This window comes from Entamoeba histolytica, genomic scaffold (genome assembly GCF_000208925.1).
Source record: "Entamoeba histolytica HM-1:IMSS scf_1104750518363 genomic scaffold, whole genome shotgun sequence".
Taxonomy (NCBI): domain Eukaryota; phylum Evosea; order Mastigamoebida; family Endamoebidae; genus Entamoeba; species Entamoeba histolytica.
Genome location: NW_001914927.1, coordinates 42139 through 64228, shown reverse-complemented (window position 1 = coordinate 64228; position 22090 = coordinate 42139). Strand labels below are relative to the sequence as shown.

The 22090-nt window shown below is 23.1% G+C and overlaps 8 protein-coding genes across 8 annotated transcripts, besides 5 other annotated features; 2 read left to right on the top strand and 6 right to left on the bottom strand.

Moving 5' to 3' along the window:
- Positions 1–1835: 1835 nt before the first annotated feature.
- Positions 1836–2792, bottom strand: EHI_134030 (D-glycerate dehydrogenase, putative; the record flags this gene model as incomplete). The annotated part of the gene is made up of 1 exon (XM_643032.2): positions 1836–2792. One exon carries the CDS (start codon positions 2790–2792, stop codon positions 1836–1838), a length of 957 nt encoding a protein of 318 aa, XP_648124.2.
- Positions 2793–2965: 173 nt separating this feature from the next.
- Positions 2966–3367: a repeat region.
- A 2246-nt stretch (positions 3368–5613) lies between these two features.
- EHI_134020 (calcium-binding protein, putative) lies at positions 5614–7669 on the top strand (the record flags this gene model as incomplete). The annotated part of the gene is made up of 2 exons (XM_650334.1): positions 5614–5801; positions 5974–7669. The coding sequence occupies 2 exons, from the start codon at positions 5614–5616 to the stop codon at positions 7667–7669; spliced, it is 1884 nt and encodes a 627-aa protein (XP_655426.1).
- A 236-nt stretch (positions 7670–7905) lies between these two features.
- EHI_134010 (transporter, major facilitator family) lies at positions 7906–9213 on the bottom strand (the record flags this gene model as incomplete). The annotated part of the gene is made up of 1 exon (XM_650333.1): positions 7906–9213. One exon carries the CDS (start codon positions 9211–9213, stop codon positions 7906–7908), a length of 1308 nt encoding a protein of 435 aa, XP_655425.1.
- Positions 9214–9600: 387 nt separating this feature from the next.
- Positions 9601–12330, bottom strand: EHI_134000 (regulator of nonsense transcripts, putative; the record flags this gene model as incomplete). The annotated part of the gene is made up of 1 exon (XM_650332.1): positions 9601–12330. One exon carries the CDS (start codon positions 12328–12330, stop codon positions 9601–9603), a length of 2730 nt encoding a protein of 909 aa, XP_655424.1.
- Positions 12331–12404: 74 nt separating this feature from the next.
- Positions 12405–12476: a repeat region.
- Positions 12477–12579: 103 nt separating this feature from the next.
- Positions 12580–12783: a repeat region.
- A 48-nt stretch (positions 12784–12831) lies between these two features.
- Positions 12832–13840: a repeat region.
- Positions 13804–14430: a repeat region.
- Positions 14431–14524: 94 nt separating this feature from the next.
- EHI_133990 (uncharacterized protein) lies at positions 14525–15127 on the top strand (the record flags this gene model as incomplete). Its single annotated transcript, XM_650331.1, has 1 exon — positions 14525–15127. One exon carries the CDS (start codon positions 14525–14527, stop codon positions 15125–15127), a length of 603 nt encoding a protein of 200 aa, XP_655423.1.
- Positions 15128–15192: 65 nt separating this feature from the next.
- Positions 15193–15705, bottom strand: EHI_133980 (acetyltransferase, GNAT family; the record flags this gene model as incomplete). The annotated part of the gene is made up of 1 exon (XM_650330.1): positions 15193–15705. The coding sequence occupies one exon, from the start codon at positions 15703–15705 to the stop codon at positions 15193–15195; it is 513 nt and encodes a 170-aa protein (XP_655422.1).
- A 74-nt stretch (positions 15706–15779) lies between these two features.
- Positions 15780–16799, bottom strand: EHI_133970 (thioredoxin, putative; the record flags this gene model as incomplete). Its single annotated transcript, XM_650329.1, has 1 exon — positions 15780–16799. One exon carries the CDS (start codon positions 16797–16799, stop codon positions 15780–15782), a length of 1020 nt encoding a protein of 339 aa, XP_655421.1.
- A 455-nt stretch (positions 16800–17254) lies between these two features.
- On the bottom strand, positions 17255–21895 carry EHI_133960 (uncharacterized protein; the record flags this gene model as incomplete). Its single annotated transcript, XM_650328.2, has 1 exon — positions 17255–21895. The coding sequence occupies one exon, from the start codon at positions 21893–21895 to the stop codon at positions 17255–17257; it is 4641 nt and encodes a 1546-aa protein (XP_655420.2).
- Positions 21896–22090: the final 195 nt, after the last annotated feature.

Below are 22090 nucleotides of genomic sequence, written 5' to 3'. Positions count from 1 at the left end.
TATATTATTCATTACTTATTCATTAATTTACTATTCATTATTTATTCTTTTATATTTTTATTAATTTCATCATTTCATATAATTTTATTGTATATTATTTATGAATTTATTCTATTGTTATTTGGTATTTTGTTGTTATGTTGAACAAAACATGATAAATAAATATAAATCATCATTATATCAAAATGATACGATTAGATATTATAAATATATTAAAATAATAAATAATGAAATAAATAATGAAGTAACATATATTTAATTGAATAATAAAATAAATGAAAATACAATAAAATTATTCTTTTTATTTTATCAATTTATCATTGTTTTATTTCATATTTATTATCATTATTATCATTATAATTTGATTAAGAGTGTTATTTATTATTATGAAAAAAATAAAGAATATAGTTAAATTTATATTGATTCATCATTATTATTCCCATTTCTATTTCATTTAATAAGAGATGAAATATCAATTAAACATATTGAAACGAATAAATATTATAAAATAAATTAAAAATAAATAAACATAAGATATTAATAATTAAATAAATGATAAATGATTTTATTTCATTTCATTCATTTGATATTTCATTCTTTATTTTATTATCATTTAATTTGTTTATTATGTATTTCTTATCATTTAAATTATAAAATAAACATCCCTTTTATTTTTTAACAATTCAATTATCTTCTTTCTTTATTTCTTCTTTATTATTCATAAAAATATTCATTAAAACAATATTTTAGTATTGTTTTATTCTTCTTTAATTCTTCTTCACATCAACATTTATATAAAACAACCAATTCCAAATGATGTAATTGATGATGGTATATTAATTGTTGTTAATGATGAACATTCATAAAAACATAACTATACTATTGATTTCTATTGGTATTGTATTTCACTATTCTTATCATATTATGTATATTCTATATTTTTACGTTCATTCATTTCTTAATCTACTTTAAATTATATTATTTATTTAGTTATTCTTTCACATTTAAATATTTCATCATTTTTATTATAAATACGAAATGATTCAATATTATCAAATACTATTCTTGAATCTTGAATTAATTGAAATGTATTAAAATTAAAATTATTCTATATTTCATTCTATCATTTAATTCCAATTTCTACATTAATAAAATCATTAATACCATCAAAATACATTGATATTATCATTATTTCATTATATCATATTTTCATTATTATTGTTTATTTCTTTGTTTTAAGATTTGAAGTTGTAACATCAATACACTTGAATATATTCATTATTTTTTTCATTTCTATGAATAACAGTGCCATTAGTAAATAACAACATTGTTTAATGTTTTAAAAAGTGAATGATAATGAAAATTCAATGAATTTTAGTGTTTGTAGTTACATTAATTTCATACTCTACATTTCCTATTTCTTTTACATTTGGTATTTTATAAACTTTTATTGTGTTTGTTGTGAGTTTATTAATGCTTTACTTGTTATTATTTTAATTATCTATTTCATACTATTAACCCAATGTATATCTTTAATATTAATTTAATATGTTTTGATTGTAATTGTGTTTTGTTCAAAGAAGTTGTTTTTGAATGAATTTCAAGTAAATTCTTGATTCTCTTATTAATTGTTTGTTGTATAATTATGACATTTAGATGAATAAACAACAAATCAAATAGAAAGAATGATAGAGATAAATTGATATTCTATTCATTGCCTTCTATGTTTTTTATTGGATAATATTCTTATTATTCAAAATAAAGATCATTTGATGTTATTAAATGATGAAATGAATGAAAGTGTCATAACAAATTTTATCATTTCAATAACTCAATTAGACTATTCTATTTCTATTTTCTCCTTTTAGAAATGATTCAATATTCTTTATTGTTTCATTAAATAAACGTTCTCTTGCTTCAATTGTTGCCCATCCAATATGAGGACTAAATACAATCTTTTCATTGCTTACTTCTAATAATTTATTTGATGTATTAATTGGTTCTTCATCAAAAACATCAGTTCCATATCCTCCAATTAAATTTTCTTGAAGTGCTTTTGCAATATCATCATTTACAACAATTGGTCCACGTGCCATATTAATGATAATTACATTTTTTTTCATTTCTTGAAACACTTTATAATTAAACATTCCTTTTGTTTTGTCAGTAAGTGGACAATGAATAGTAATAATATCACTTGTTTTAATCATTTCTTCAAATGATACTCTTTCTATTTCTGGATCTTCATGTTTTCCTGTTGTACTATAATAATATACTTTTGCTCCCAATCCTTTAGCAACTCTTGCTACATTTTTCCCAATACTTCCAAGTCCAACAATACACCATTTCTTATTTGATATTTCATGAATATCATACTCACCTCCAACACATGTAAATATTCCTGAAGAACTATATCTCCCGCTTTTTACATATTGGTCAAACTTTGATATTTTGTTCGTTAATTCCATTAATAGTCCTATGCATATTTGAGTTACACTTTCAGTTGAATATCCTGCAACATTTACTACACCTATGTTATGTTCTTTACAATATTCAATATCAACATTATTATATCCTGTTGCCAATACTCCTATTAATTTAATATTTTCATTTCCTTCCATTACTTCTCTATCAACTATTACTTTGTTTGTTAATATAATGTTTGCTTCTTTAATTCTTTCTTTCCTTTCTTCTTTTGCTGTTCTTTCATATATTTTCACTTCTCCATATTTTTGAAGTTTATCAAATGGGGTATCTCCTAATGTCTTTGCGTCTAATACAACTATCTTCATTCTTCTTTTTATTAGTTCTTTTTATTTTTGTTGGATTTTTGAATAAAATGAATGAAAATGACACGTCAGAAACACAACACAAAACTCTAAAATAAATCAAAACATTGAATTACTAGTTATCTTTTGATTATTGTTTTGCCTTTGATAAGACAATACCAATTCAAGATTAGTGGTTATTATTTATTAAGAATAATTATTAAGAAGGTAATTGCTATGATGGTATTATTATTATTTATCAATATGAAAGTGTATTTTATAATTTTGCATTGAATATATAAGATATTATCAATAAATATTGTTAAGTGAATGATGATATTGATGATAATTGAAATTGGTCATAATAACATCATGTTATTGATATATTCATAATAAAATAAGAAAATAAAGAAAGAAGTGTTTTAATATCATTAAAGTAAAAATACAATAATAACTAAATGAAGAATAATTAAATTGATGATGTTTGAAAAAACTTTATGTCAATAGAAAATAATTATGTTGAAAAAACTGAATCACTCACTTCTCAATTTGATGAAATACTAAATATCAAGTAAGTCATAATTTATTTCTTTTTCTTTATATCCATCGTCTATTTATTCTTGTTAATTATTTATTTTCTATCATATTTTGTGATTTTATCATTATTTCTGATGATACATTTTGTTCTTCTTTGTTATTATCTTCTTATCTCTTAATATTAATTATTGTTATTGTAAAAATAAAAATAAATAACATTTATTTAAAATAAAATGATGTTGATAATAATATCTGACTTGATGTGTTAATAATGTGGATTAACTATTTAAACATCCATATTTTGAACTTATAAACATCAAATTCAAATGGAAGAATTAATAAACAAGAATAACAAAATAATTAAAGAAGTAGTAGAAACACTTCCAAACATTCAACAATCAATTGATGATACTACTAAGAAATATCAATATTATATAGGAAGTATTAGAAATGAAGTATTTGAAATAAAAGATGATGAAACATATTCAGAAGCAATTAAAAGAGGAGAAGGAATATTTGATAGGATTGATGAAACAGAAAGAAGAAGAAAACTAGTGATAGAAAAAAGTCAAGAAACAATCAACCAAATAGAAATAATGAAGAATAAAATATCAAGAATCATAGAAGAATGTAATAATGATGAAGAAACACTAAGTAAAACACGGAATGAATTAATTGATAAAATCATTTCAATTGAAGAAATGATAATGAAAGATAAAGTCAAGCCATTAGAAGAAGAAATCAATAAAATCACATCAGAATTTAATAAGAAGAAAGAAGAATGGGAAAATCATTACAGTGATTATTTGGAAAGAAAGAAGAGAAAAGATGAAGAGGAAAAAGAAAGGAAGAGACAAGAAGAGGAGAGAAAGATACAAGAAGAGGAGAGACTAAGAAGAGAATCTGAAGATAGAGTAAGAAGAAAAGTAATGAAAGAAACAATGGAAGAAATTCAACGAATAGAAGAATGGACAAATAGAAAAGTAGGAAATATACTATTTGATTCAGATATTGATGATTGGAATGTTAGTACATCAGTATTTATTCAAAGAATAATAAATAAAGAACATATAATAATTATTATTGAAGATGAAGAAGGAAATAAATTTGGAGGATATGTTAATGAGAAAATTGATAAAGTTAATGAATGTATAAATGATTCGAAATCATTTGTATTTTCATTGGAATCAAATGGAAGAATGAAAGTAATGAAGAAATTTGATATTAAAAAACCACAACATGCATTTTGGTTATGTAATCAATCAGATAATTATTTGTTTAAACTTGGAAATAATGATATAGTTGTTTTTAAAGAAAATAATAAAACAATATCATATTGTAAACAACATTCATTTTCATATAAAGGAATAACAAATGCACTTTGTGGAAAACAACTTCCAGAACGTTTTACACCAAAACGAATCATAGTAATTGAAATGAAATGATTCAATCTTGAATAATTGAAATATAATAACAAAATTATCATACTATTTGATAACAACATTCTGCTCATATTTTTGAAATAATTTCAATATATTATATGAAATGTTTTCCATTATTCTTTTGAATTTTTCTTAAGAATTCTATTTATATTATAATTTTAGTAAAATATAACAATAACTTACTTATCAACATTAATATTTGGTATTTATATAATTCAAATAATTCGTACTAATTGACCCTGTTATTATCATTTATACTTTAATAATTTATTTTTTTTTATTTTGTAATAAAGTGATATCTTCTTAATACTCTTTATCATAAATATTCTGTATACTTTTATTATTATATATTCAATTCAACCTCTTTAAGTTATTCATTTTGTGTTTTGCTTTTAATTATTTATTTTTTTTTTCAAGTTATTTTTCTTTACCTTTGTTTTAATATTATTCATATCTTCTGAGTACTTTACTATATTATACAATTATATCATATCGATTTATATTAGTTTGATTATTATTACATTATATTTAGAATGATAAAAATAATTGAAACTTAGACTAAAATAATAAACATATTTTCAATGTAATTACAACATAATATTTTGTATAACTATTACAATTCAACAAATAAAAATAAAATAATTTCATTCATTTTTGAATATACCTTCATTAATTAATTGGTTTTGATTACTCATCTTTGGCTATTTTGTATTTTATGTAAATTTTTTTAGTAGTTATTTACATTTTTGAATAACAATTAATTAAAACAAAGAAAATTTTTGTTATTAAAAAAAATAAAAAAATTAAAAGAACTTAAAAAATAATTTTAATGAGATTGAATAAAAACCTAAAAATTTAAATATAAAATGAGTGAAGAACGATATGATGAAATTCAACTTGCTCTTCAACATATCGAAGTAAATTGGAATGAAATGGGACAAAGGATACAGTCTTTTAATTCATATATTGAACAAGCGAACACTACAAAAGAATTTAAAAAAATTGCAGGAGAAGCCTCAGACTTAATAGGTGACTTAGATGAGTCTGAGAAATTGTTGCAAGCTTGTTTAGATAGATTGAACACTTTGTAAGTATTAAAAATTCATTGTTATTTTTTGTTACATAAAACAAAATAATTTCGTTTTTGAAATATTTTGAAAGACCTTTACTAACTAACTCACTTATTTTGATAAATTCACCAAAAAATGCCTTTTCAGATGAAAAAGAAGAACTTTTATTTCAATGACGAAGATTGATATTGAATTGACTATTCTTGAAGCAAAAAATTTAGCAGTTTCAGATCTGAAGAGAAGTGATCCATATGTTGTCTTTATGGCTAATAAAGAAAAATATAAAACAAAAGTGATTGAAAATGTGCTTGACCCAGTATGGAATGAATCATTTCAAATAAAAGTAGAGGTTGGTGATAAATTAATGTTACAAATAATGGATAAAGATGTAGGTAAAAAAGATGATGAAAATGGGGTATGTTATTGGAAAATTCCATCTATGTATAGTGGACAAATAATTTATGATATTTTAGACATTGATAAAAAGGGATTTCTTTATATTAAAGCAGTTTGTAATAATTCACCATTACAAAAACGATTAATGCCATTTGACTATGAGAAAATAACATTACTTGAAGTTTGTATAATATCTGTTAATGGATTTTATAATTCATTAATATCAAACACATGTATAAAAGATATTACAAAACCAAAGGTATTAAAACATTTAAAATATACAATGGAATTAACAACATCAAAAACTAAGTGCCAAAGACTTATAAAGAAAAAAACAGTAGAAGGTCAGCAATATGGTAATTATGTATTTTTTGATCAAAGAATATTTGTAAAAGGAACAGTCAATGATGAGATAAAAATATCATTTTTAGCAAAAGAAAAACATCAAAAGAAATTTAAAGTAATAACTAATTCCTCATTTATTATTCCAGATTTTTTACCAAATGAAATAATGACACTTCCAATTCCTTTAAGTGAATCAGGCTCTTTACAATTAAAAATTACATGTCTTGAAAGTGTATATACAAATGTTTATCCAACAGTTATTCCAACAGCTGATATGGTAATAGAAAAGAAAGGAAATGTTGTTATGAAATTAACAAAGTCAAATGGATTTGGTGATTTTTTAGCACCATATGCAACCGTTCAATTTGGTCCTTTGTTAATTACAACATCACCAATTCAACATTCTGGAGAACCAGTAATATTTAATGAAAGTTTCTTGGCATTAGTTGAAACAGGAACAAAAGCTATTGTAAGAATGTATAATAAAGATATGAAAAATCCAAGTAAAGAAGGAAAAAAATTATGTGAAGGTAAATTTGAAGTACCAGAAATAAAGAACAAACCAGTTAAAGTGGTTGTACGATTTAATAGTATTTCCCAATTAGAAATAGAATTTTTCTTAATAAGAACAACATCAAGTGTATTTGATGAACTAGAAAAGACTAATAGAATTGAAAAAAGAAACCAGAAAATAGAAAGTATTTTTAACAGATTTGATGAAGACAAAGATGGGTATTTAAAAGTAAGAGAATTTAGAACTGCCATTCAATTTGTTAACTCAACACTAACAAGAAGTCTTTCTGTGTTTTTATTTCCATGTTTTGCTGTTAATAATCAAATTAATTTAACTATATTTAAAGAAGTAACTGAAGTTCTTGCATCATTTAACAACTCACACGAAGCAATAACAAAATATATTTACAACTTTATTGATCAAAACAAAATTGGGTCAATTACATTAACTCAATTTATTAATTTTGCTCATCAAACCCAAATAGCTGATAGTGACAAGGAGTTGACAAATTTATTTAATTCTTTTGATTATGATAAATCAAAAACTTTATCATATAAAGAATTTTATCGAATGATACAATGTGTTGTAATTGACTAATACTTATTTATTAATAATATTTTAATACTCTTTTTCAAATTATATTATTTAAAAAAAGTTTTATAATAAAAAAACAAAAAAAAAAATCAATCAATTAAAATAATATTTTTATTTAAGAAATACCAAATAATTGTTTGAAAAACAACTTTGACTTTTCTTAAAGTATAAAAAAAGTGACTCAAAGAAAAGACAAAGAATAAAAAAGAAATGAGATACATCAAGTCAAGAAAGAGAGTTTAATAGTTAGTAAAATATTCAAAGAGGTGGATTAATGAAACTATAACTAAAGAAATCATATTAAGTAAAATAATAGTATATGGACACCACTCAGATCCAAATGAATTCATTAAACAACCAGCAATAATAGGAGATATACAATAGGTACATAACCCAACAAGTTCATTAATTCCAATATAAATACCTTCATGTTGACCTATTTTAACTGCATAAAACATATTTCCTTGAAATTCATATGCAGCAATAATACCCATTGGTAGTGAAATTAAAATAATTAATAATAATCCATTAGTAATAAATCTTAAAGCAACACCAATAAGAATAGTACCAACAACAGAACCAATATTTAATATTGGACTAAATTCCCAAATATGAGTTCTTCCCATAATAAAATATGTAATAGTTTCACATGCACAAATAATAAATAACAATACACCAACAAGAACAGATGGTTCATTACTAATATGATTTATAACAACATGTTTTTCTGATGCAAAAACAATATATTGATCAGACATAATAGCTAAAGAACCATAAATTGACATTGAAAGAAATAAAGAAACATAAAAAAACAACTTTCTTTTTTTCATTGGAAGAATTTCATTATGAATATGTTCATATAAACTACCATCTGTTGAATTTGAAGAATGAGATAAATTATCTATTTCTTCACTTTTATCATCACTTTTATTATGACTTTTATCTTCAGTAGAATCCTCATTTACTTCTGTTAATTCACTACTTATTTCAACTGATTCAAGAATGTTATACTTAGGCTTTTTATTATAACGAGGAATAAGAATAAAAACTCCAAAAGCAATAAAAGCAACGAGGTAAAGTGTAAATGTATTTCCAAGTAATAACATTACACTTCCTCCACAAAGAAATCCAAGTCCTCTTCCAAAACAACTCAATGTAAAAAAGTCAGCAAGTCTTTTTCCTTCTTTTCCTTCAGGTGCAACAAGTGAGATTAATGCTTCAATTGGAGTATAAAATAAAGCAAACCCTATTCCTTGAACTACGAGACAACTAGAAAGAATATAAATATTTAAATCATTAATACATAAAAATCCAGTTATAATACAACTAAGTGCAACTAATGTAGTTCCTAGTGATGAAAGAGATTCTGGATTAAATTTATCTGCTAAATATCCAACAAAAGGAGAAAGAATTCCTGCTGAACCAAATGAAATAGCAGAGACTACTCCTATAACTAAAGGTGATTTTCCATCATTTTTTAATAAGACTGGAATAACTAACCAATAGAAATAAACACCAAAATCAAATAATAATCCACAACAACACATAAATAGATGATTTATTTTAGAAAAATCAACAAATAAATATTTTAAGCTATTAAACATTAAATAAAAAGAAATTACAAATGAAATATTTAAGTTCTTTTTTTTTTCATATAAGAAGTTATAAGCTATTTTCTTTTTTCTTCTATTAATCTATTTTACGTCATCATTTTGTTAACACTCCATTCTAGAAAATAAAAAAGAAGACAATTACTATTTCTTTTTAATTCTTTTTTTTCTTTTAAATATTTTATGTTGAGGGGATTTATTTATAGAAAGATCTATTTTTAAATTTTCGTTTAAATAAAAAAAAAAATTCAATTCATTATTATCAACCCTCTTTGGAATTATTTTCTTTATTACTCTTTCATACTTCACTATTTATTTGTTAGTTTAATTATCATTTAAATAATCAGTATGATAAGGAGATTGTTCATACTTGTTGCTTTGAATAATAGGATAGTTAATAGGAATAAAATGGTTTTCTGTAGTATTGACATACTTCATAAAACAACCATTTCTAGCTAAGAAGTTAAATATCAATCGCCATACTGTTTCATTTTTTAATGTATTATCATTTCCAACAATAATCAATACTTTTTTTGCTCTAGTAATTGCAACATTTACTCTATGAAAATCTCCAATAAATTTTGCTCCTTTAACATAATTTGATCGAACTGGAGAAAAAATAACATAATCAGTTTCATTTCCTTGGAATGAATCTATACTTGATGCACGTTCTATTTGACAATAATCTTTAGCATAAACTTTTTGGGAATTATATGGTGTTAAAAACTCAATGTCTTTTATCTTTATTTTTGCTTCGTTACGTAAAAATAAATATACTTCTTTACAAATTTCAGCTTCTGTATCATTAAATAAACTTCCATCATTACAATATCTTTCTTTACCAGTATGACAAATAAATACAATTGGTACCTTCTTATTTGGGAAGATTGAAATATTACTTCTTTCAAACCTTGTACCATCAATAATCTTTCTATTATAAAATAATGTGTTTGGAAGAATAGAAATCCCAGGATGCATACGATATTGTTCATTTAGTAATGTACGTCTAACTTTACAATGTAATAATCGTTCAAACATTGAAATATCAAACCCTGCTTTTTTTGCTTCGTCTGAAAGAATTACTGGTTTTAATTGTTGAATGTCTCCTAGAAGAACTAATCTTGGAGAACGAAGTGCTGGAAAGAGACAATCATATTCAGTACATTGAGTAGCTTCATCTATAAAAGTACAAAGAAAATTAATATCATTAAATGTATTTTTAAGGCAACTTTTTACAGTAGCAACAATAACATTACAATCTTCAATAATACCTTTAAACTCTTTTTTAATAGCATTATGAATATTACCCATCTTTCTACGAGAGTATTTTATCACTGTTCTATTTCTTGTAGCTTCTTTTAATTCAAGAAGTAGTTTAATCAAATTAAATGGAGAATCATCAGGACGTAGTCGGTATTCTCTAAATCTTTCTTCATCCTGTAATGCATATTCTAGTGTTCTTGCATAAATGCATAAGTCCCATTGGTCAAATGGCATTTCTTCTAACCTTTCAAATGAAATGAAACGACAAATTTTTAAACCTGGAGATCTTAATTTACCAGCTAGTACATTAACCGCATTGTTATTTTGTGCAACACAAAGTACTTTTGGATTATTAAGACTTTTATGTTTCATACCAAAAATCTTTTCATCCATATCTGAAATTCTATGCTCCCTTTCTAATTGAATAAAATTAACAACCATAGATTTAATTACTGTTGTTTTACCTGTTCCTGGAGGTCCAAATACAACTGATATCTGACTATTTAATGCGTTAAGAACAGCTTTCTTTTGTTGTGGATTTAAGTTTTGTGTTTCTGTTATTTCAAAAATTATGTCATTTTCTTCAAAAAGATTCCAATTAGGAAAATGTAAGTTTCCAAGCAAACTTTGAATGAAAGTAGTTTCATGTAAATTCAGTAAATCTCCGTTAGTATATTGTTGCGTATTGAAATTTTGTGTTTTGGGATCAATAATATAACAACGAAGTATGTTAAATGAATTAAAAATCCTTTCGTCAAAAACTTGTTTAACTTTTTCAATGTCTTTAAAATATTCTTCACACAAAGAGATAATAATTAACCTACTAGTAAAATTAACTACTCTACCAGTAAGAACAAGTTCTGAGCTATCAAATTTTCTTTTTGCTTTTTTGTTATAAACCAAACTATTAATGTCTTCCTTTTCAAATGGATGATAATTTCCTTCAAAACAGCAAATAATAAAAGAGTTAATATAAAGGTTTTGTTCCATAGAATCAGTTTTAATATGAAGTTCATAACCTGATTCCCTAGTTCTATGAATGACAAATTTATTAGGTTGTTCATATCGTTTAAGACATATTTCTGTTATTGGATTATGACAACTTAATTCCATATCATACAATCGTTTATATGTAGTATAATAATCTCTAAAATTATCATATCTATCTCTTACTAATAAACCCATTTCTCCATATGCATTATTATCAATAGCACTAATCGCTTTTTTAGAAATTGCCGTGTTTGAATTTTGTCTGCCAAAAATTAATAAATCAATTCTTCCTTCATCAACAAATGAATTAATAAAAGAATTAATTTCTTCAATACTCATTTCTTCTTTTTGATGTTCAAAACAAGAATGACATAACAATTTATCCGCTAAATGTGAATATCGTAAATTATATATATTATCATCACCACAACATGAACATTTAATATATTCATCATTAATTTTGAATTGATAATGTCGACTCATTCTTATGTGTTCAATCACTTGACAATTACTTGAATTATATACTGGTCCATTGCAGAAATATTTATTACATTTAATACACAAAAGAACACCCTTAATCGAACCACAAAGACAACATCTATTATTCTGGTTATTTAAATCAGATTCACTAGAATATTCTAATTCATCTTCAGTATTATCTGGTGATTCTGAAGAACTACTACTACTTAATAATTCTGGGTCATTTTTTGATATCCCCCTTTGAAATGACCTTGATTTATATTTGAACACTGGATCATCTTCAGGTCTAATGAATATAAAACGACTTGAATAAAAATCCATAAATGATGGTTTTATAGATATAACTTAAAAATAGCTTTGAATGATGCAAAAATTTTCTAAATTTTTATATTTGAATGAAAATTAGTTAATTAAATATTAATAGAATTGTTTCGACTGCTCCTTGTTCATTAGAGACTATTCCCATCACCAATTCTTCTACTATATCAAAAACATATGTTTAGTTTTGATAGAATCAACGTTTAATAACATGGTTTTTAATTTCTTTTATCACGTCTATTTCAACTTTTATTTCTTTATTTAATTTACTTCTTTCTGTGTTTATCACTTCATTTATTTTAATATTTCCTATTTCCTATATTATTTATTATATTCTTTAATTCTTTATATTCATTTATTTTATTTAAACTAAGCTCTATTAATATTATAATATTTTCAACATTACTCATATCATTTATTAGATTGGTTTTATTTCTTTATATCTATTACACATATTTATCTTTATCCTTTCTTTTATTAATTTTATATTGTTTCATTGAATAGTTCTAATTATTTATTTTCATTATACTTAAATTTAATTCATTTATTGTTATTATGACATTATCATAATTGATATATCTTTCATTCAACGAGGTGATTTGTTTTATTTTCCAATTATTTTTATTTAATATCACCTGTGTTTCATATAACAATTTCAAATATTCTAAAGTAATATCGTTATTTTTGTATATTTCATTCTTTGTTTTTTCCTTATTCTAATTTTCTTGTTAGAATCAATCATGATTTTATTTGTATTGATTCTGATTATTTCTTCCTTATTAAATTTAATTCTTTCTTTGATCATTGTCATCATATATTTTATGTACTTTATTCTTTCTAGTGCTTTGACTTTTATTCCTTCTTCATCATGTTCATTTAATTTTATGATGCACTTTATTCTGTACAATTTCATTGACCATATCTTCTAGTCTATTTATTTTCTTTAGGATTTCTTTTATTTCATCAAATTTATTTCTTATTATTTTATTTTGGAGATAGAGGTGCATAATCATTGAAATCTTATTCATATCATCTTGCAGTTCATGCATTCTGCTTCCTGACCATATCAATCTATTATTAATTTCCATTATTAATTAGTCAGCTTCTTTTCTTTTCCAGTAGTAATTAATGTTTGTACATTTTTCTATTTTCATTTCTTTTATTTTATTGATGAGAGTGTTAAGGTATTCTTCATCAATTTCTGTAGAGTTATTCTTTATTATGATGTTTTTTATTATTGAATTACACTCTACTCTTCTTTCTATTATATTATTTACTTTCATTTTAATGTATTGTTTAGTGCTTTATTTTATTTTATGTGATATTTTAATATATTTAATATATTCTTTTTCATTATTTACATTGATGTTTGTTACTTTTATTATACTTTCTATTTGTTCCCATCTTAATTTCTTATATAATTTCTTATTTAACCAATTAGTTCAAAACAATACATCAATTCAATTATTATTCTATTTCGTTTGTTTTGTTGTATTTCTTCTTGTATTTTCATTATACTTTCTTTGTTATTTATTATTCTTGAAATTTTACATATTTCTTTCATTTCTTTAATTCTATTTTGTTTTTAATTCTTTCTTCATTTGTTTTAATGTCTTTTTCTTCAATTGTCTTTTGTCTTTTTCTTTAATTTCTTCTTTGATTTTTTCAATTATCTTTTTCTTTTTGATTGAATATACTTCTTGAAGAATATCATACAATCTTTTCCTTTTACTTTCTTACTTCTTGAGTATTTCTGAATATTATCCTTTGTTTCATTCACTTTTTATTCTTTTTATTCTTTCTTGTATCTCATTTATTGTTAATCATTTATATTTGTTATTTGTATAATCTTTATTATTATTGTATTTATCTTGTTTCTTATTTGTGTCTCTTTGTTTCTTTCGTCTTCCAATCCATTTTCCTTGGTAATATCATTTACTTTTATTATTATTGTTGTTATGCCATTTATTGCTATTGACATTCATTTTATTGATGACATTGGATTTCTATGTTTTGTTTGCTTTTCTTTACAATACATATTGATATTACCAAACAACCATTGAAATAACATTTATTGTATGTTCAAAATTTGAAACAGGATTTAGTTTTGTTATTAAAAATAACAAAAAAAAATAAAAGTGATAACTAAATAATATACAACTAAAAATAATAAAAATAGTAGATAAATAATTACAAGATGGCACATACACCATTATTATTGTTAAGTCTTCTTGGAATAATATTATGTTGTTTCTTCCCCATTCAATTTTATTTTAATTTATTAGATCCAGACATTGAATTTAATGAAAAAATCAGTTCATTATTTATATCAGTTGGATGTATTTTTGGGATATTATTATTTATATCAACGACAATTGTTTCGTGTTGTTTTAATAAAGGAGGTAAAATATGTACAATAATTGGAAGTATTTTAGTACTTCTTATTGGAGGATTTTTCATTATATTAAGTCAAACTATGATGAAACAAAACGATTTTAGTGAAGACATAAATGGATTACATAATATTGAACTAAAATCTAATTGTTGCGGTTGGAAATCAATTAATTTAGATGGTTGTTATGCTAAAAATATTACTGATTCGATTAAATCATGTTATGACGAAATTGGTTATCCAATTCAATTGATTTTTATCCATTTATTTGTCTTCTACATGTGTTATGTTATTTATATCTTTATTACTTTACTTCTTATTATTTGTTCTTCAACATCTTCTTCTTCAAATAAACAAAATCTTCAAAGAACTGAATATTCAAATAATGAAAATTTAAAAGAAGATTAAAAATTTTAAATTAAAATTTTAATTAATTTTTTTTTAAATTATTAGAAATTTTTTTTTTTTAAAATTTAATTTGCTGCAATAATTTTTTTTCTCCAAGCAACAGCAGCAGGTGAAATGTCTTCATTATTTAATTGGTCATCCAAATTCAACACTTTTTTATAAAGTTCCATGTGATCATATTCACCAACCATTGAAAATCCCATTTTTTCTAAAAATTTACTTCCAGATGAATTTTTTTCCGAAGAACGAGCTCTAACAATACGAGCTCCATAAATTTCAATAGCAGCATTAATAGTTTGTTTTAATAATTGTGTACCGATTTTCATTCTTCTATATGATTCTGATACAACAAGATTTGTTATTTGAACAGTACATAACCCTTCTTTAGTTTCATCATCTGTTTTCATAATTGTATATCCTACTATTTTTTTATTTATTGTTTCTGCAACATACATTAAATATGGCCATGATAAAAAATGATAATAATAATATTTTGACTGATATCCTTCTTCTGTTGTAAGTTGATAATTTTGAATTGAAAAAATGTCTTGTGCAGTGGCTCTTCTCACTGAAATCATTTCTTCTTCTTTTTTTAATTTTTAATTTAAAAAAAAAATTAAAAAAAAAATTAAAATAATTTAAAAGAAAAATTTTAATAAATGAATTTCTTTAAAACATTAATTCTTCTTTGTAAATCATCAATTTCTTTTGGAGATAAATAAGGAAGTTGATTTCTTAATTTAAATTCTAATTGAGAAATTTCAGAAGGAATAAAATCGTCAGAATTTAATTGGTCAATTTTTTTCATAATATCAATATAAACAGAACCTAAAATAAATTCACCACATTTTGTTTTTCTTTTTTCTTTATCATTTGAATGAAGATAACCTTTTGCAACTTCATCAAATTCTCTCCAAGTACCAAAGTCTGAAGGTTTTAATCCATCAATATCTCTATTCTTATGAAATCTCTCATTAATAAATTTAATTAAACCTTCAATACTTCTCTCTGGATATACCCAAAAAGGTGATTTATTATTAAATGTAAACATTTCAAATTGTGGTAACATTGTTGCTTTTTGTTGTTTACATAATTTTGGATAAACTGAACAATCAACTCTTGCAATAACAAGGTCTTTTTCATTTCCATAGTTTTTAGCTACTTTTTCAAGATATTTTGAAAATTCTCTTCCAAATGGACACCAATAATCATAAAATAAAACTAATGCCTCTGAATTTGGATCTTGAAGAATTGTTTTATTAAATGTTTTATCAGTTAATAATGTAGTATATTGTATTTTTGATATATTAAATACTGTATTAATAAATTTGGATAATTCATTAACATTATGATCATCTGGGAATATTTGTATTCCTAAGGGTCCTGTTGTATATGCTACATAAATAGGAAATCTTCTTTTAAATCCATGTTCATCACACCAATCAGCATGTTTAGTACAATCAAATTCTCCAAATGAAATATCTTCAAATTCTTCAAATGTATCTACAAGTCCTTCATATGCTGATTGTGTTTCTCTACATTCGTTTTCATACATTGGACAAAAACGAATTAAAATATCTGTTTGTGTAGTAACTTTATCAAAAGTTTTTGGTGTAATTCTATATATTTCACTTCCAATACAAAATGAAATAAGGTATATAATAAATAACATACTTCTCTATTATTGATTTTTTAGTTTTTGTTTCTTTTATATCTTTAACTCATTTTCAGAACATTTCCTCTTTTCTTTTTTATTTTTGTTAAATGTTTTATTAAAACAAAATATTTTTATTATTTAAATATTTATGTTTTTTTTTTCTTTTTAATGTTCTATTTTGTTAGTTAGTATTTTCTATTTTTATTCTTTTTTTTTCAATTAAAAAAAAAAGAAGTAGTATTAATTCTTTTCTCTCTTTCTTCTTTACATTTTTTAATTTAATAAGATTAATAAATATATATTATTGTTTATAATAAATTAAATCTTTTAAAAGTTATTACTTTACTAATTAATTTTTAATAAAATGAAATAATAATTTTATTATTATTAAATAGTATTTAAAATAATAAATAAATAAAATAAAAAATAAAAAAAGAAATAATAAAATAACCATCCGTTTTGTTTAAGAATTACAAAAACACCAATTTAATATGAGAAACTGAAATTTTATCATTAATTTGTTTAGAAACTGTTTTAAAAACAGTATAGACCGTAGGAGATAGTTCAGTTAATAAAATGAAGTTAGTGATATTATTAATTAAAGATTGATTAGATTCAGCCTTGGTTATTAAAGATTTTAAAGGTTTAATTAAAACTTTAGCCATTTCATTATTATAACGATCATTAAATTTAAATAAATTTTTTAAGAAGATAAATTGAGATAAACTAATTTGATCAACGTTTTGAATGAAATAAGATAAAAAAGAAGTAGTTCTATCAGGATGACCAATAAAAACAATTCTAATAAACTCTTCTAAGAAAAGAGTAGTAACTTCATAACGAGTAATTGAATATAAAAATTCAATGTCATTTAAAAACAAATCATTTTCTAAATGAACACATTGTTTAGTAGAAGGTTTTTTATTATTTTCACCAATATCACAATTAACATATAACGTATAAAAACATCTTAACATTGAAATTGCACAGTTATTTGGTAAAAATATACCACCTCTTCCTTTAATTATTTGAACAATATGATCAAATATATTTAATGTAGTAATAACAAAATTCATTTCTTCAATACTATTAACTGCAAAATAATCAAATAAATCAACAACCATAATAGTTGGGGATTGTTCAATACAATGTAAACATGTTTTAATAAAATTACCAATTGGACTTTTTGAATATTCATTACATTGACTAAATGAATGTTCTATTATTTGATGAAGAATATCAAAAATTGCACTTCTTATTTCTGGACTTCTACAACGTGAATAAGCGTCTAATACATTAACGTCATCAAAATGTTTAATAATCCAATTATCATCTTTAGTTTTATCATATAATTCATGTAATAAAATATTCCATTTACTTGTTAAAGGTTGTCTTGGGAGTCTAAGATAAACAACATCGAAATAAAAGAAAATAAATCTTAAAGTTTGAATTGGTAAATAATGTGATGCTTGAATTGCAATTGTATAAATAAATTTTTGAAATGGTTCTTCAAATAAAATTACTTCATTTTTAAATGTAAATGTTACTCTTTTATGATGATCAATTTCTTTTGAACATTGTTTATAAACATAAATTGTTGATATATGTTTTTTAATACTTACTGTTCCAATTTTTTTTATTTCTCCTAATTTATATGAAAACCATGAATTTCCTATTTTAAATTGTGAACATTCACCAATCACTCCAAATAATTGATATTCATAACCTTTTTTATTATTACATTCTATTTTTGTTATTGTCATTGTATCATTTATTTCTTCTACTTCTGATAATTCTACAAATATTATTGAACTTGTTTTATTTTTTATTGTTTCTATTAATGTTTTTATTTCTCCTTTAAAAAGTTCTATTTCTTCTTCATATTCACTTTCTTTTAATATTGAAATAATTGTTTTAATTATTGTAAATGGTTCTTTACATTCTTCTCCCTTTTCATTTAACATTAATTCTAATGATGAAATATCGATTGTTTGTTCTGGAACATTTTGAATATAAGTAATAACTGTTTGTATTTCTTTAATAATTTTCATATTTAACTCTGTTGATTGAAATATTTTTACCATAAATGTGGATAAAAAAACACTTGCTAATTGATACATAACAAATAAAATATTAATATTTCCTGTAAGTAAAGGAGGAATAACTAATAATTTTTGTCGAGTATGTAATGAAAAATAACGTGAAATATGAGTTATTAATGAACTTATAATACCTTCGTTTTCTGTTAATTCAATGATTAAATCATAACATAATCTTCGTGATTCAATACTTTTACAACGAGGAAAATGATTTAAAGTTTCAATATCAGTAGTTAACGGGAATAAATAAGCATTAATAAATGGAATAAATTTAATAAAAAGATTATATTCTTGAAATAATTCAGGATATACTTCTGCAATAGAAATACATATTGTTAATAAACCATTTAATTGAATATTATTATTAATTAATGGATTAATAAATAACATAAATTGTTCAATAAATGATTTACATAAAGAATTAAATAATTCAGAATTACCACCATTTTTTTTATATCTTAAAAATAATTCAGATAATAATTTATAATAACCATAATTAATTGATGATGAAGAAACATTTTGAGAAAAACAATATTCACATAATCCAATAACCTTTTTCTTTTGTTGATCATTTTCAATAAACCAATCAAGAATACAATAAATATTAATAACATCTTCTTTTGATTTTGCTGAAATACAACTTTTAAAGAAACATTCATTAAAATAATTATAATTACAAAACATCATTCCAATATATAAAAAGAAATGAAGTAAACAATAAGTATAATAATGTGTTGTATCATTTGTTTCATTTTTTTGCTGCCATTGAAGTAATTGGTCTTTACAAAATTCTAATAATTTAATATTTAATTGTCTTTGCATTTCACTACACCATCTATATTCACTTTGTTTTATAAGAGTATGCCAAATAATATGACATAATTGTTCAATAATAACACCTCTAATTGTTGAAGACTCAACATTACTTTCTTGAATCATTTGACACGTTACACTTAGTAATTTCCAAAAATACCTTTCTACTGTCATTTCAACTGATTCTCGTTCTTCTGCTAAACATTTAACAACAAATGCTAATGATGGTAATAAACTTCCATCTATTTTATTTTCACATAAACCATTTAATGATGTATCAATTTCACTTCCTTCTGCAATAAAATCAAATAACGCTTCTAATAATTGCCATCCTGAAAATGCTACAGTTTCATTATTTGATCTAATAACTTCAGTTAATCTTTCAACTAAATTTTTATCAACACATCTTACTCGTTTAATTACTTCTTCATAATATTCACTATAAATGACTGGTTGATATTCTCCAAATTTAATAATTACATCTTTTCCAATAACACTTTTCCCATCAGTTAATTCAACATCTTTACAAATTATTTTAATTCTTCCTGCTAATTCTTCTTCATCAATTGACTGAACAAAATCAAATGACTTAGGTACTTTTATTCTAATTTCATTTATTAATGACTTCATTTTTTTTGATAAAACAATTTTCATTCTTCCTACATTTTCAATTCCAACTTTTGTTAAAAATATCAATTTATTTGTTCTTTCAAAATTTTCTAATGTAGTTTGTTGTTCTTCTAATAAATCTTTCATATTTTCATCTATTTTATTATTAATTACTTGAACATTTACTTTAAATTTATCACATCTCCATGACTCATCATTAACTTCTTCTAAATAAACATTAACTATATTTTTTTCTGGTTGATCTCTTATTAATTCACTTGTTTTTTCAATAAATAAAATAAGTGTTTTAACTAAATAATTTGTATCAGTTGATGTACATAATGTTGTAAATGTATCAACAATATATGAACATAAAGTTGAAGGTACATTACAAAAGAATTTCGCCATAAAATTAACTATTGGAGTATATAATCTTTTATTTGCCATTGCAACTTCCCATAATAAATGAATTCCATATAATCCATTTCCTGATTTATCTATTACTTCTATTTTGTTATCAACAACAATTATTGATTTACACACTGTTTGATTATAATGAACTAATACCCTTTGTAAACAAATCATTCCACTTTCTGAATCTACAGAAGAAATATGTCCTTCAATAAATTTCATTAACATTACTATTACATCATGTGCTGGTGTTTTTCTTTCTTTTACAACTGTTTCATTTAACCATCTAAATAATGTATCTGCCATATCAAGTGAATCTGTCATTATAATACATAATTGTAATAATAATTGTGCTGGAATTGATAAATGAGTACTTTCAATATACATTCTAATATATTCCAGTGCTGCATTTACCATTGGTCCTTCTCTATTTTCTATTGTTATTTCTTCTAAATATCCAATTACTTTTTTCATTCCAATAAAATCTCTATCTATTCCCGTTCCATCTCCTCTTACACTTAATGCACTTGTTAATAATTTTATTTGAATTAATGGTTCTTTCTCTCCTTTTATTAACTCTTTCATCATTTCATTCATCATATCTTCTAGTGCATGTGGTGTTAATAATTTAAGTATTTCATGAATTTCTTTCATCCAATAACTACTTTCTTTTGGATTATTACATCCTTGAATCCATCTTTGAACAACTCCTATTGTTCTTTCTTTAGCTGCATATTTTAATCCTATTTTAGCTGAAATACTAACAAATCGTGCTAATAATGGAACTAATGTTTCTACATGTCCTTTCCATTTACTCATCACTTTAAATATATTCTCTGCTTCTTCATTTTGCATAAATGGTGCTGCTGCTATTAAAAGTTCTCCAACTTGAATAAAACAATCTTTATCTATTGTGTTTTTTAATAATTCTAACATCAATCCTTCTTTTAATACTTTAATTTCTGACATAAAACTAACTGTAAGAATTGCCGCTTCATATACTTGTTTATTTGCTATATTTGAATTTAACATTTGTCCAATCATTAGAGAATTAGCTTTTAACCAATCTGATAATGATTTTTTTGTTAATTCAGCTCTTTTGTCTTCTCCTCTCACTTGTGACATTCGAAATACATTCTCACTTCGACTTCGTGAAAGGACAATCTTTCTTGTTGGCATTATTGTTTCTATAAACCTTGAAATGTCTTGAAAAAATTGAATCATATCTTCTGTCGTTTCTATACACAAACTCCCACTAATAAACTCTTCAAACGTTCTTTTTCTATGGTTTAGTGACTGATGCAACATTAATTATAACAAATTCAACACTTTCAAACTTTTTTTATTTTATTTTTTTTATTTTTTGTTTCAAAT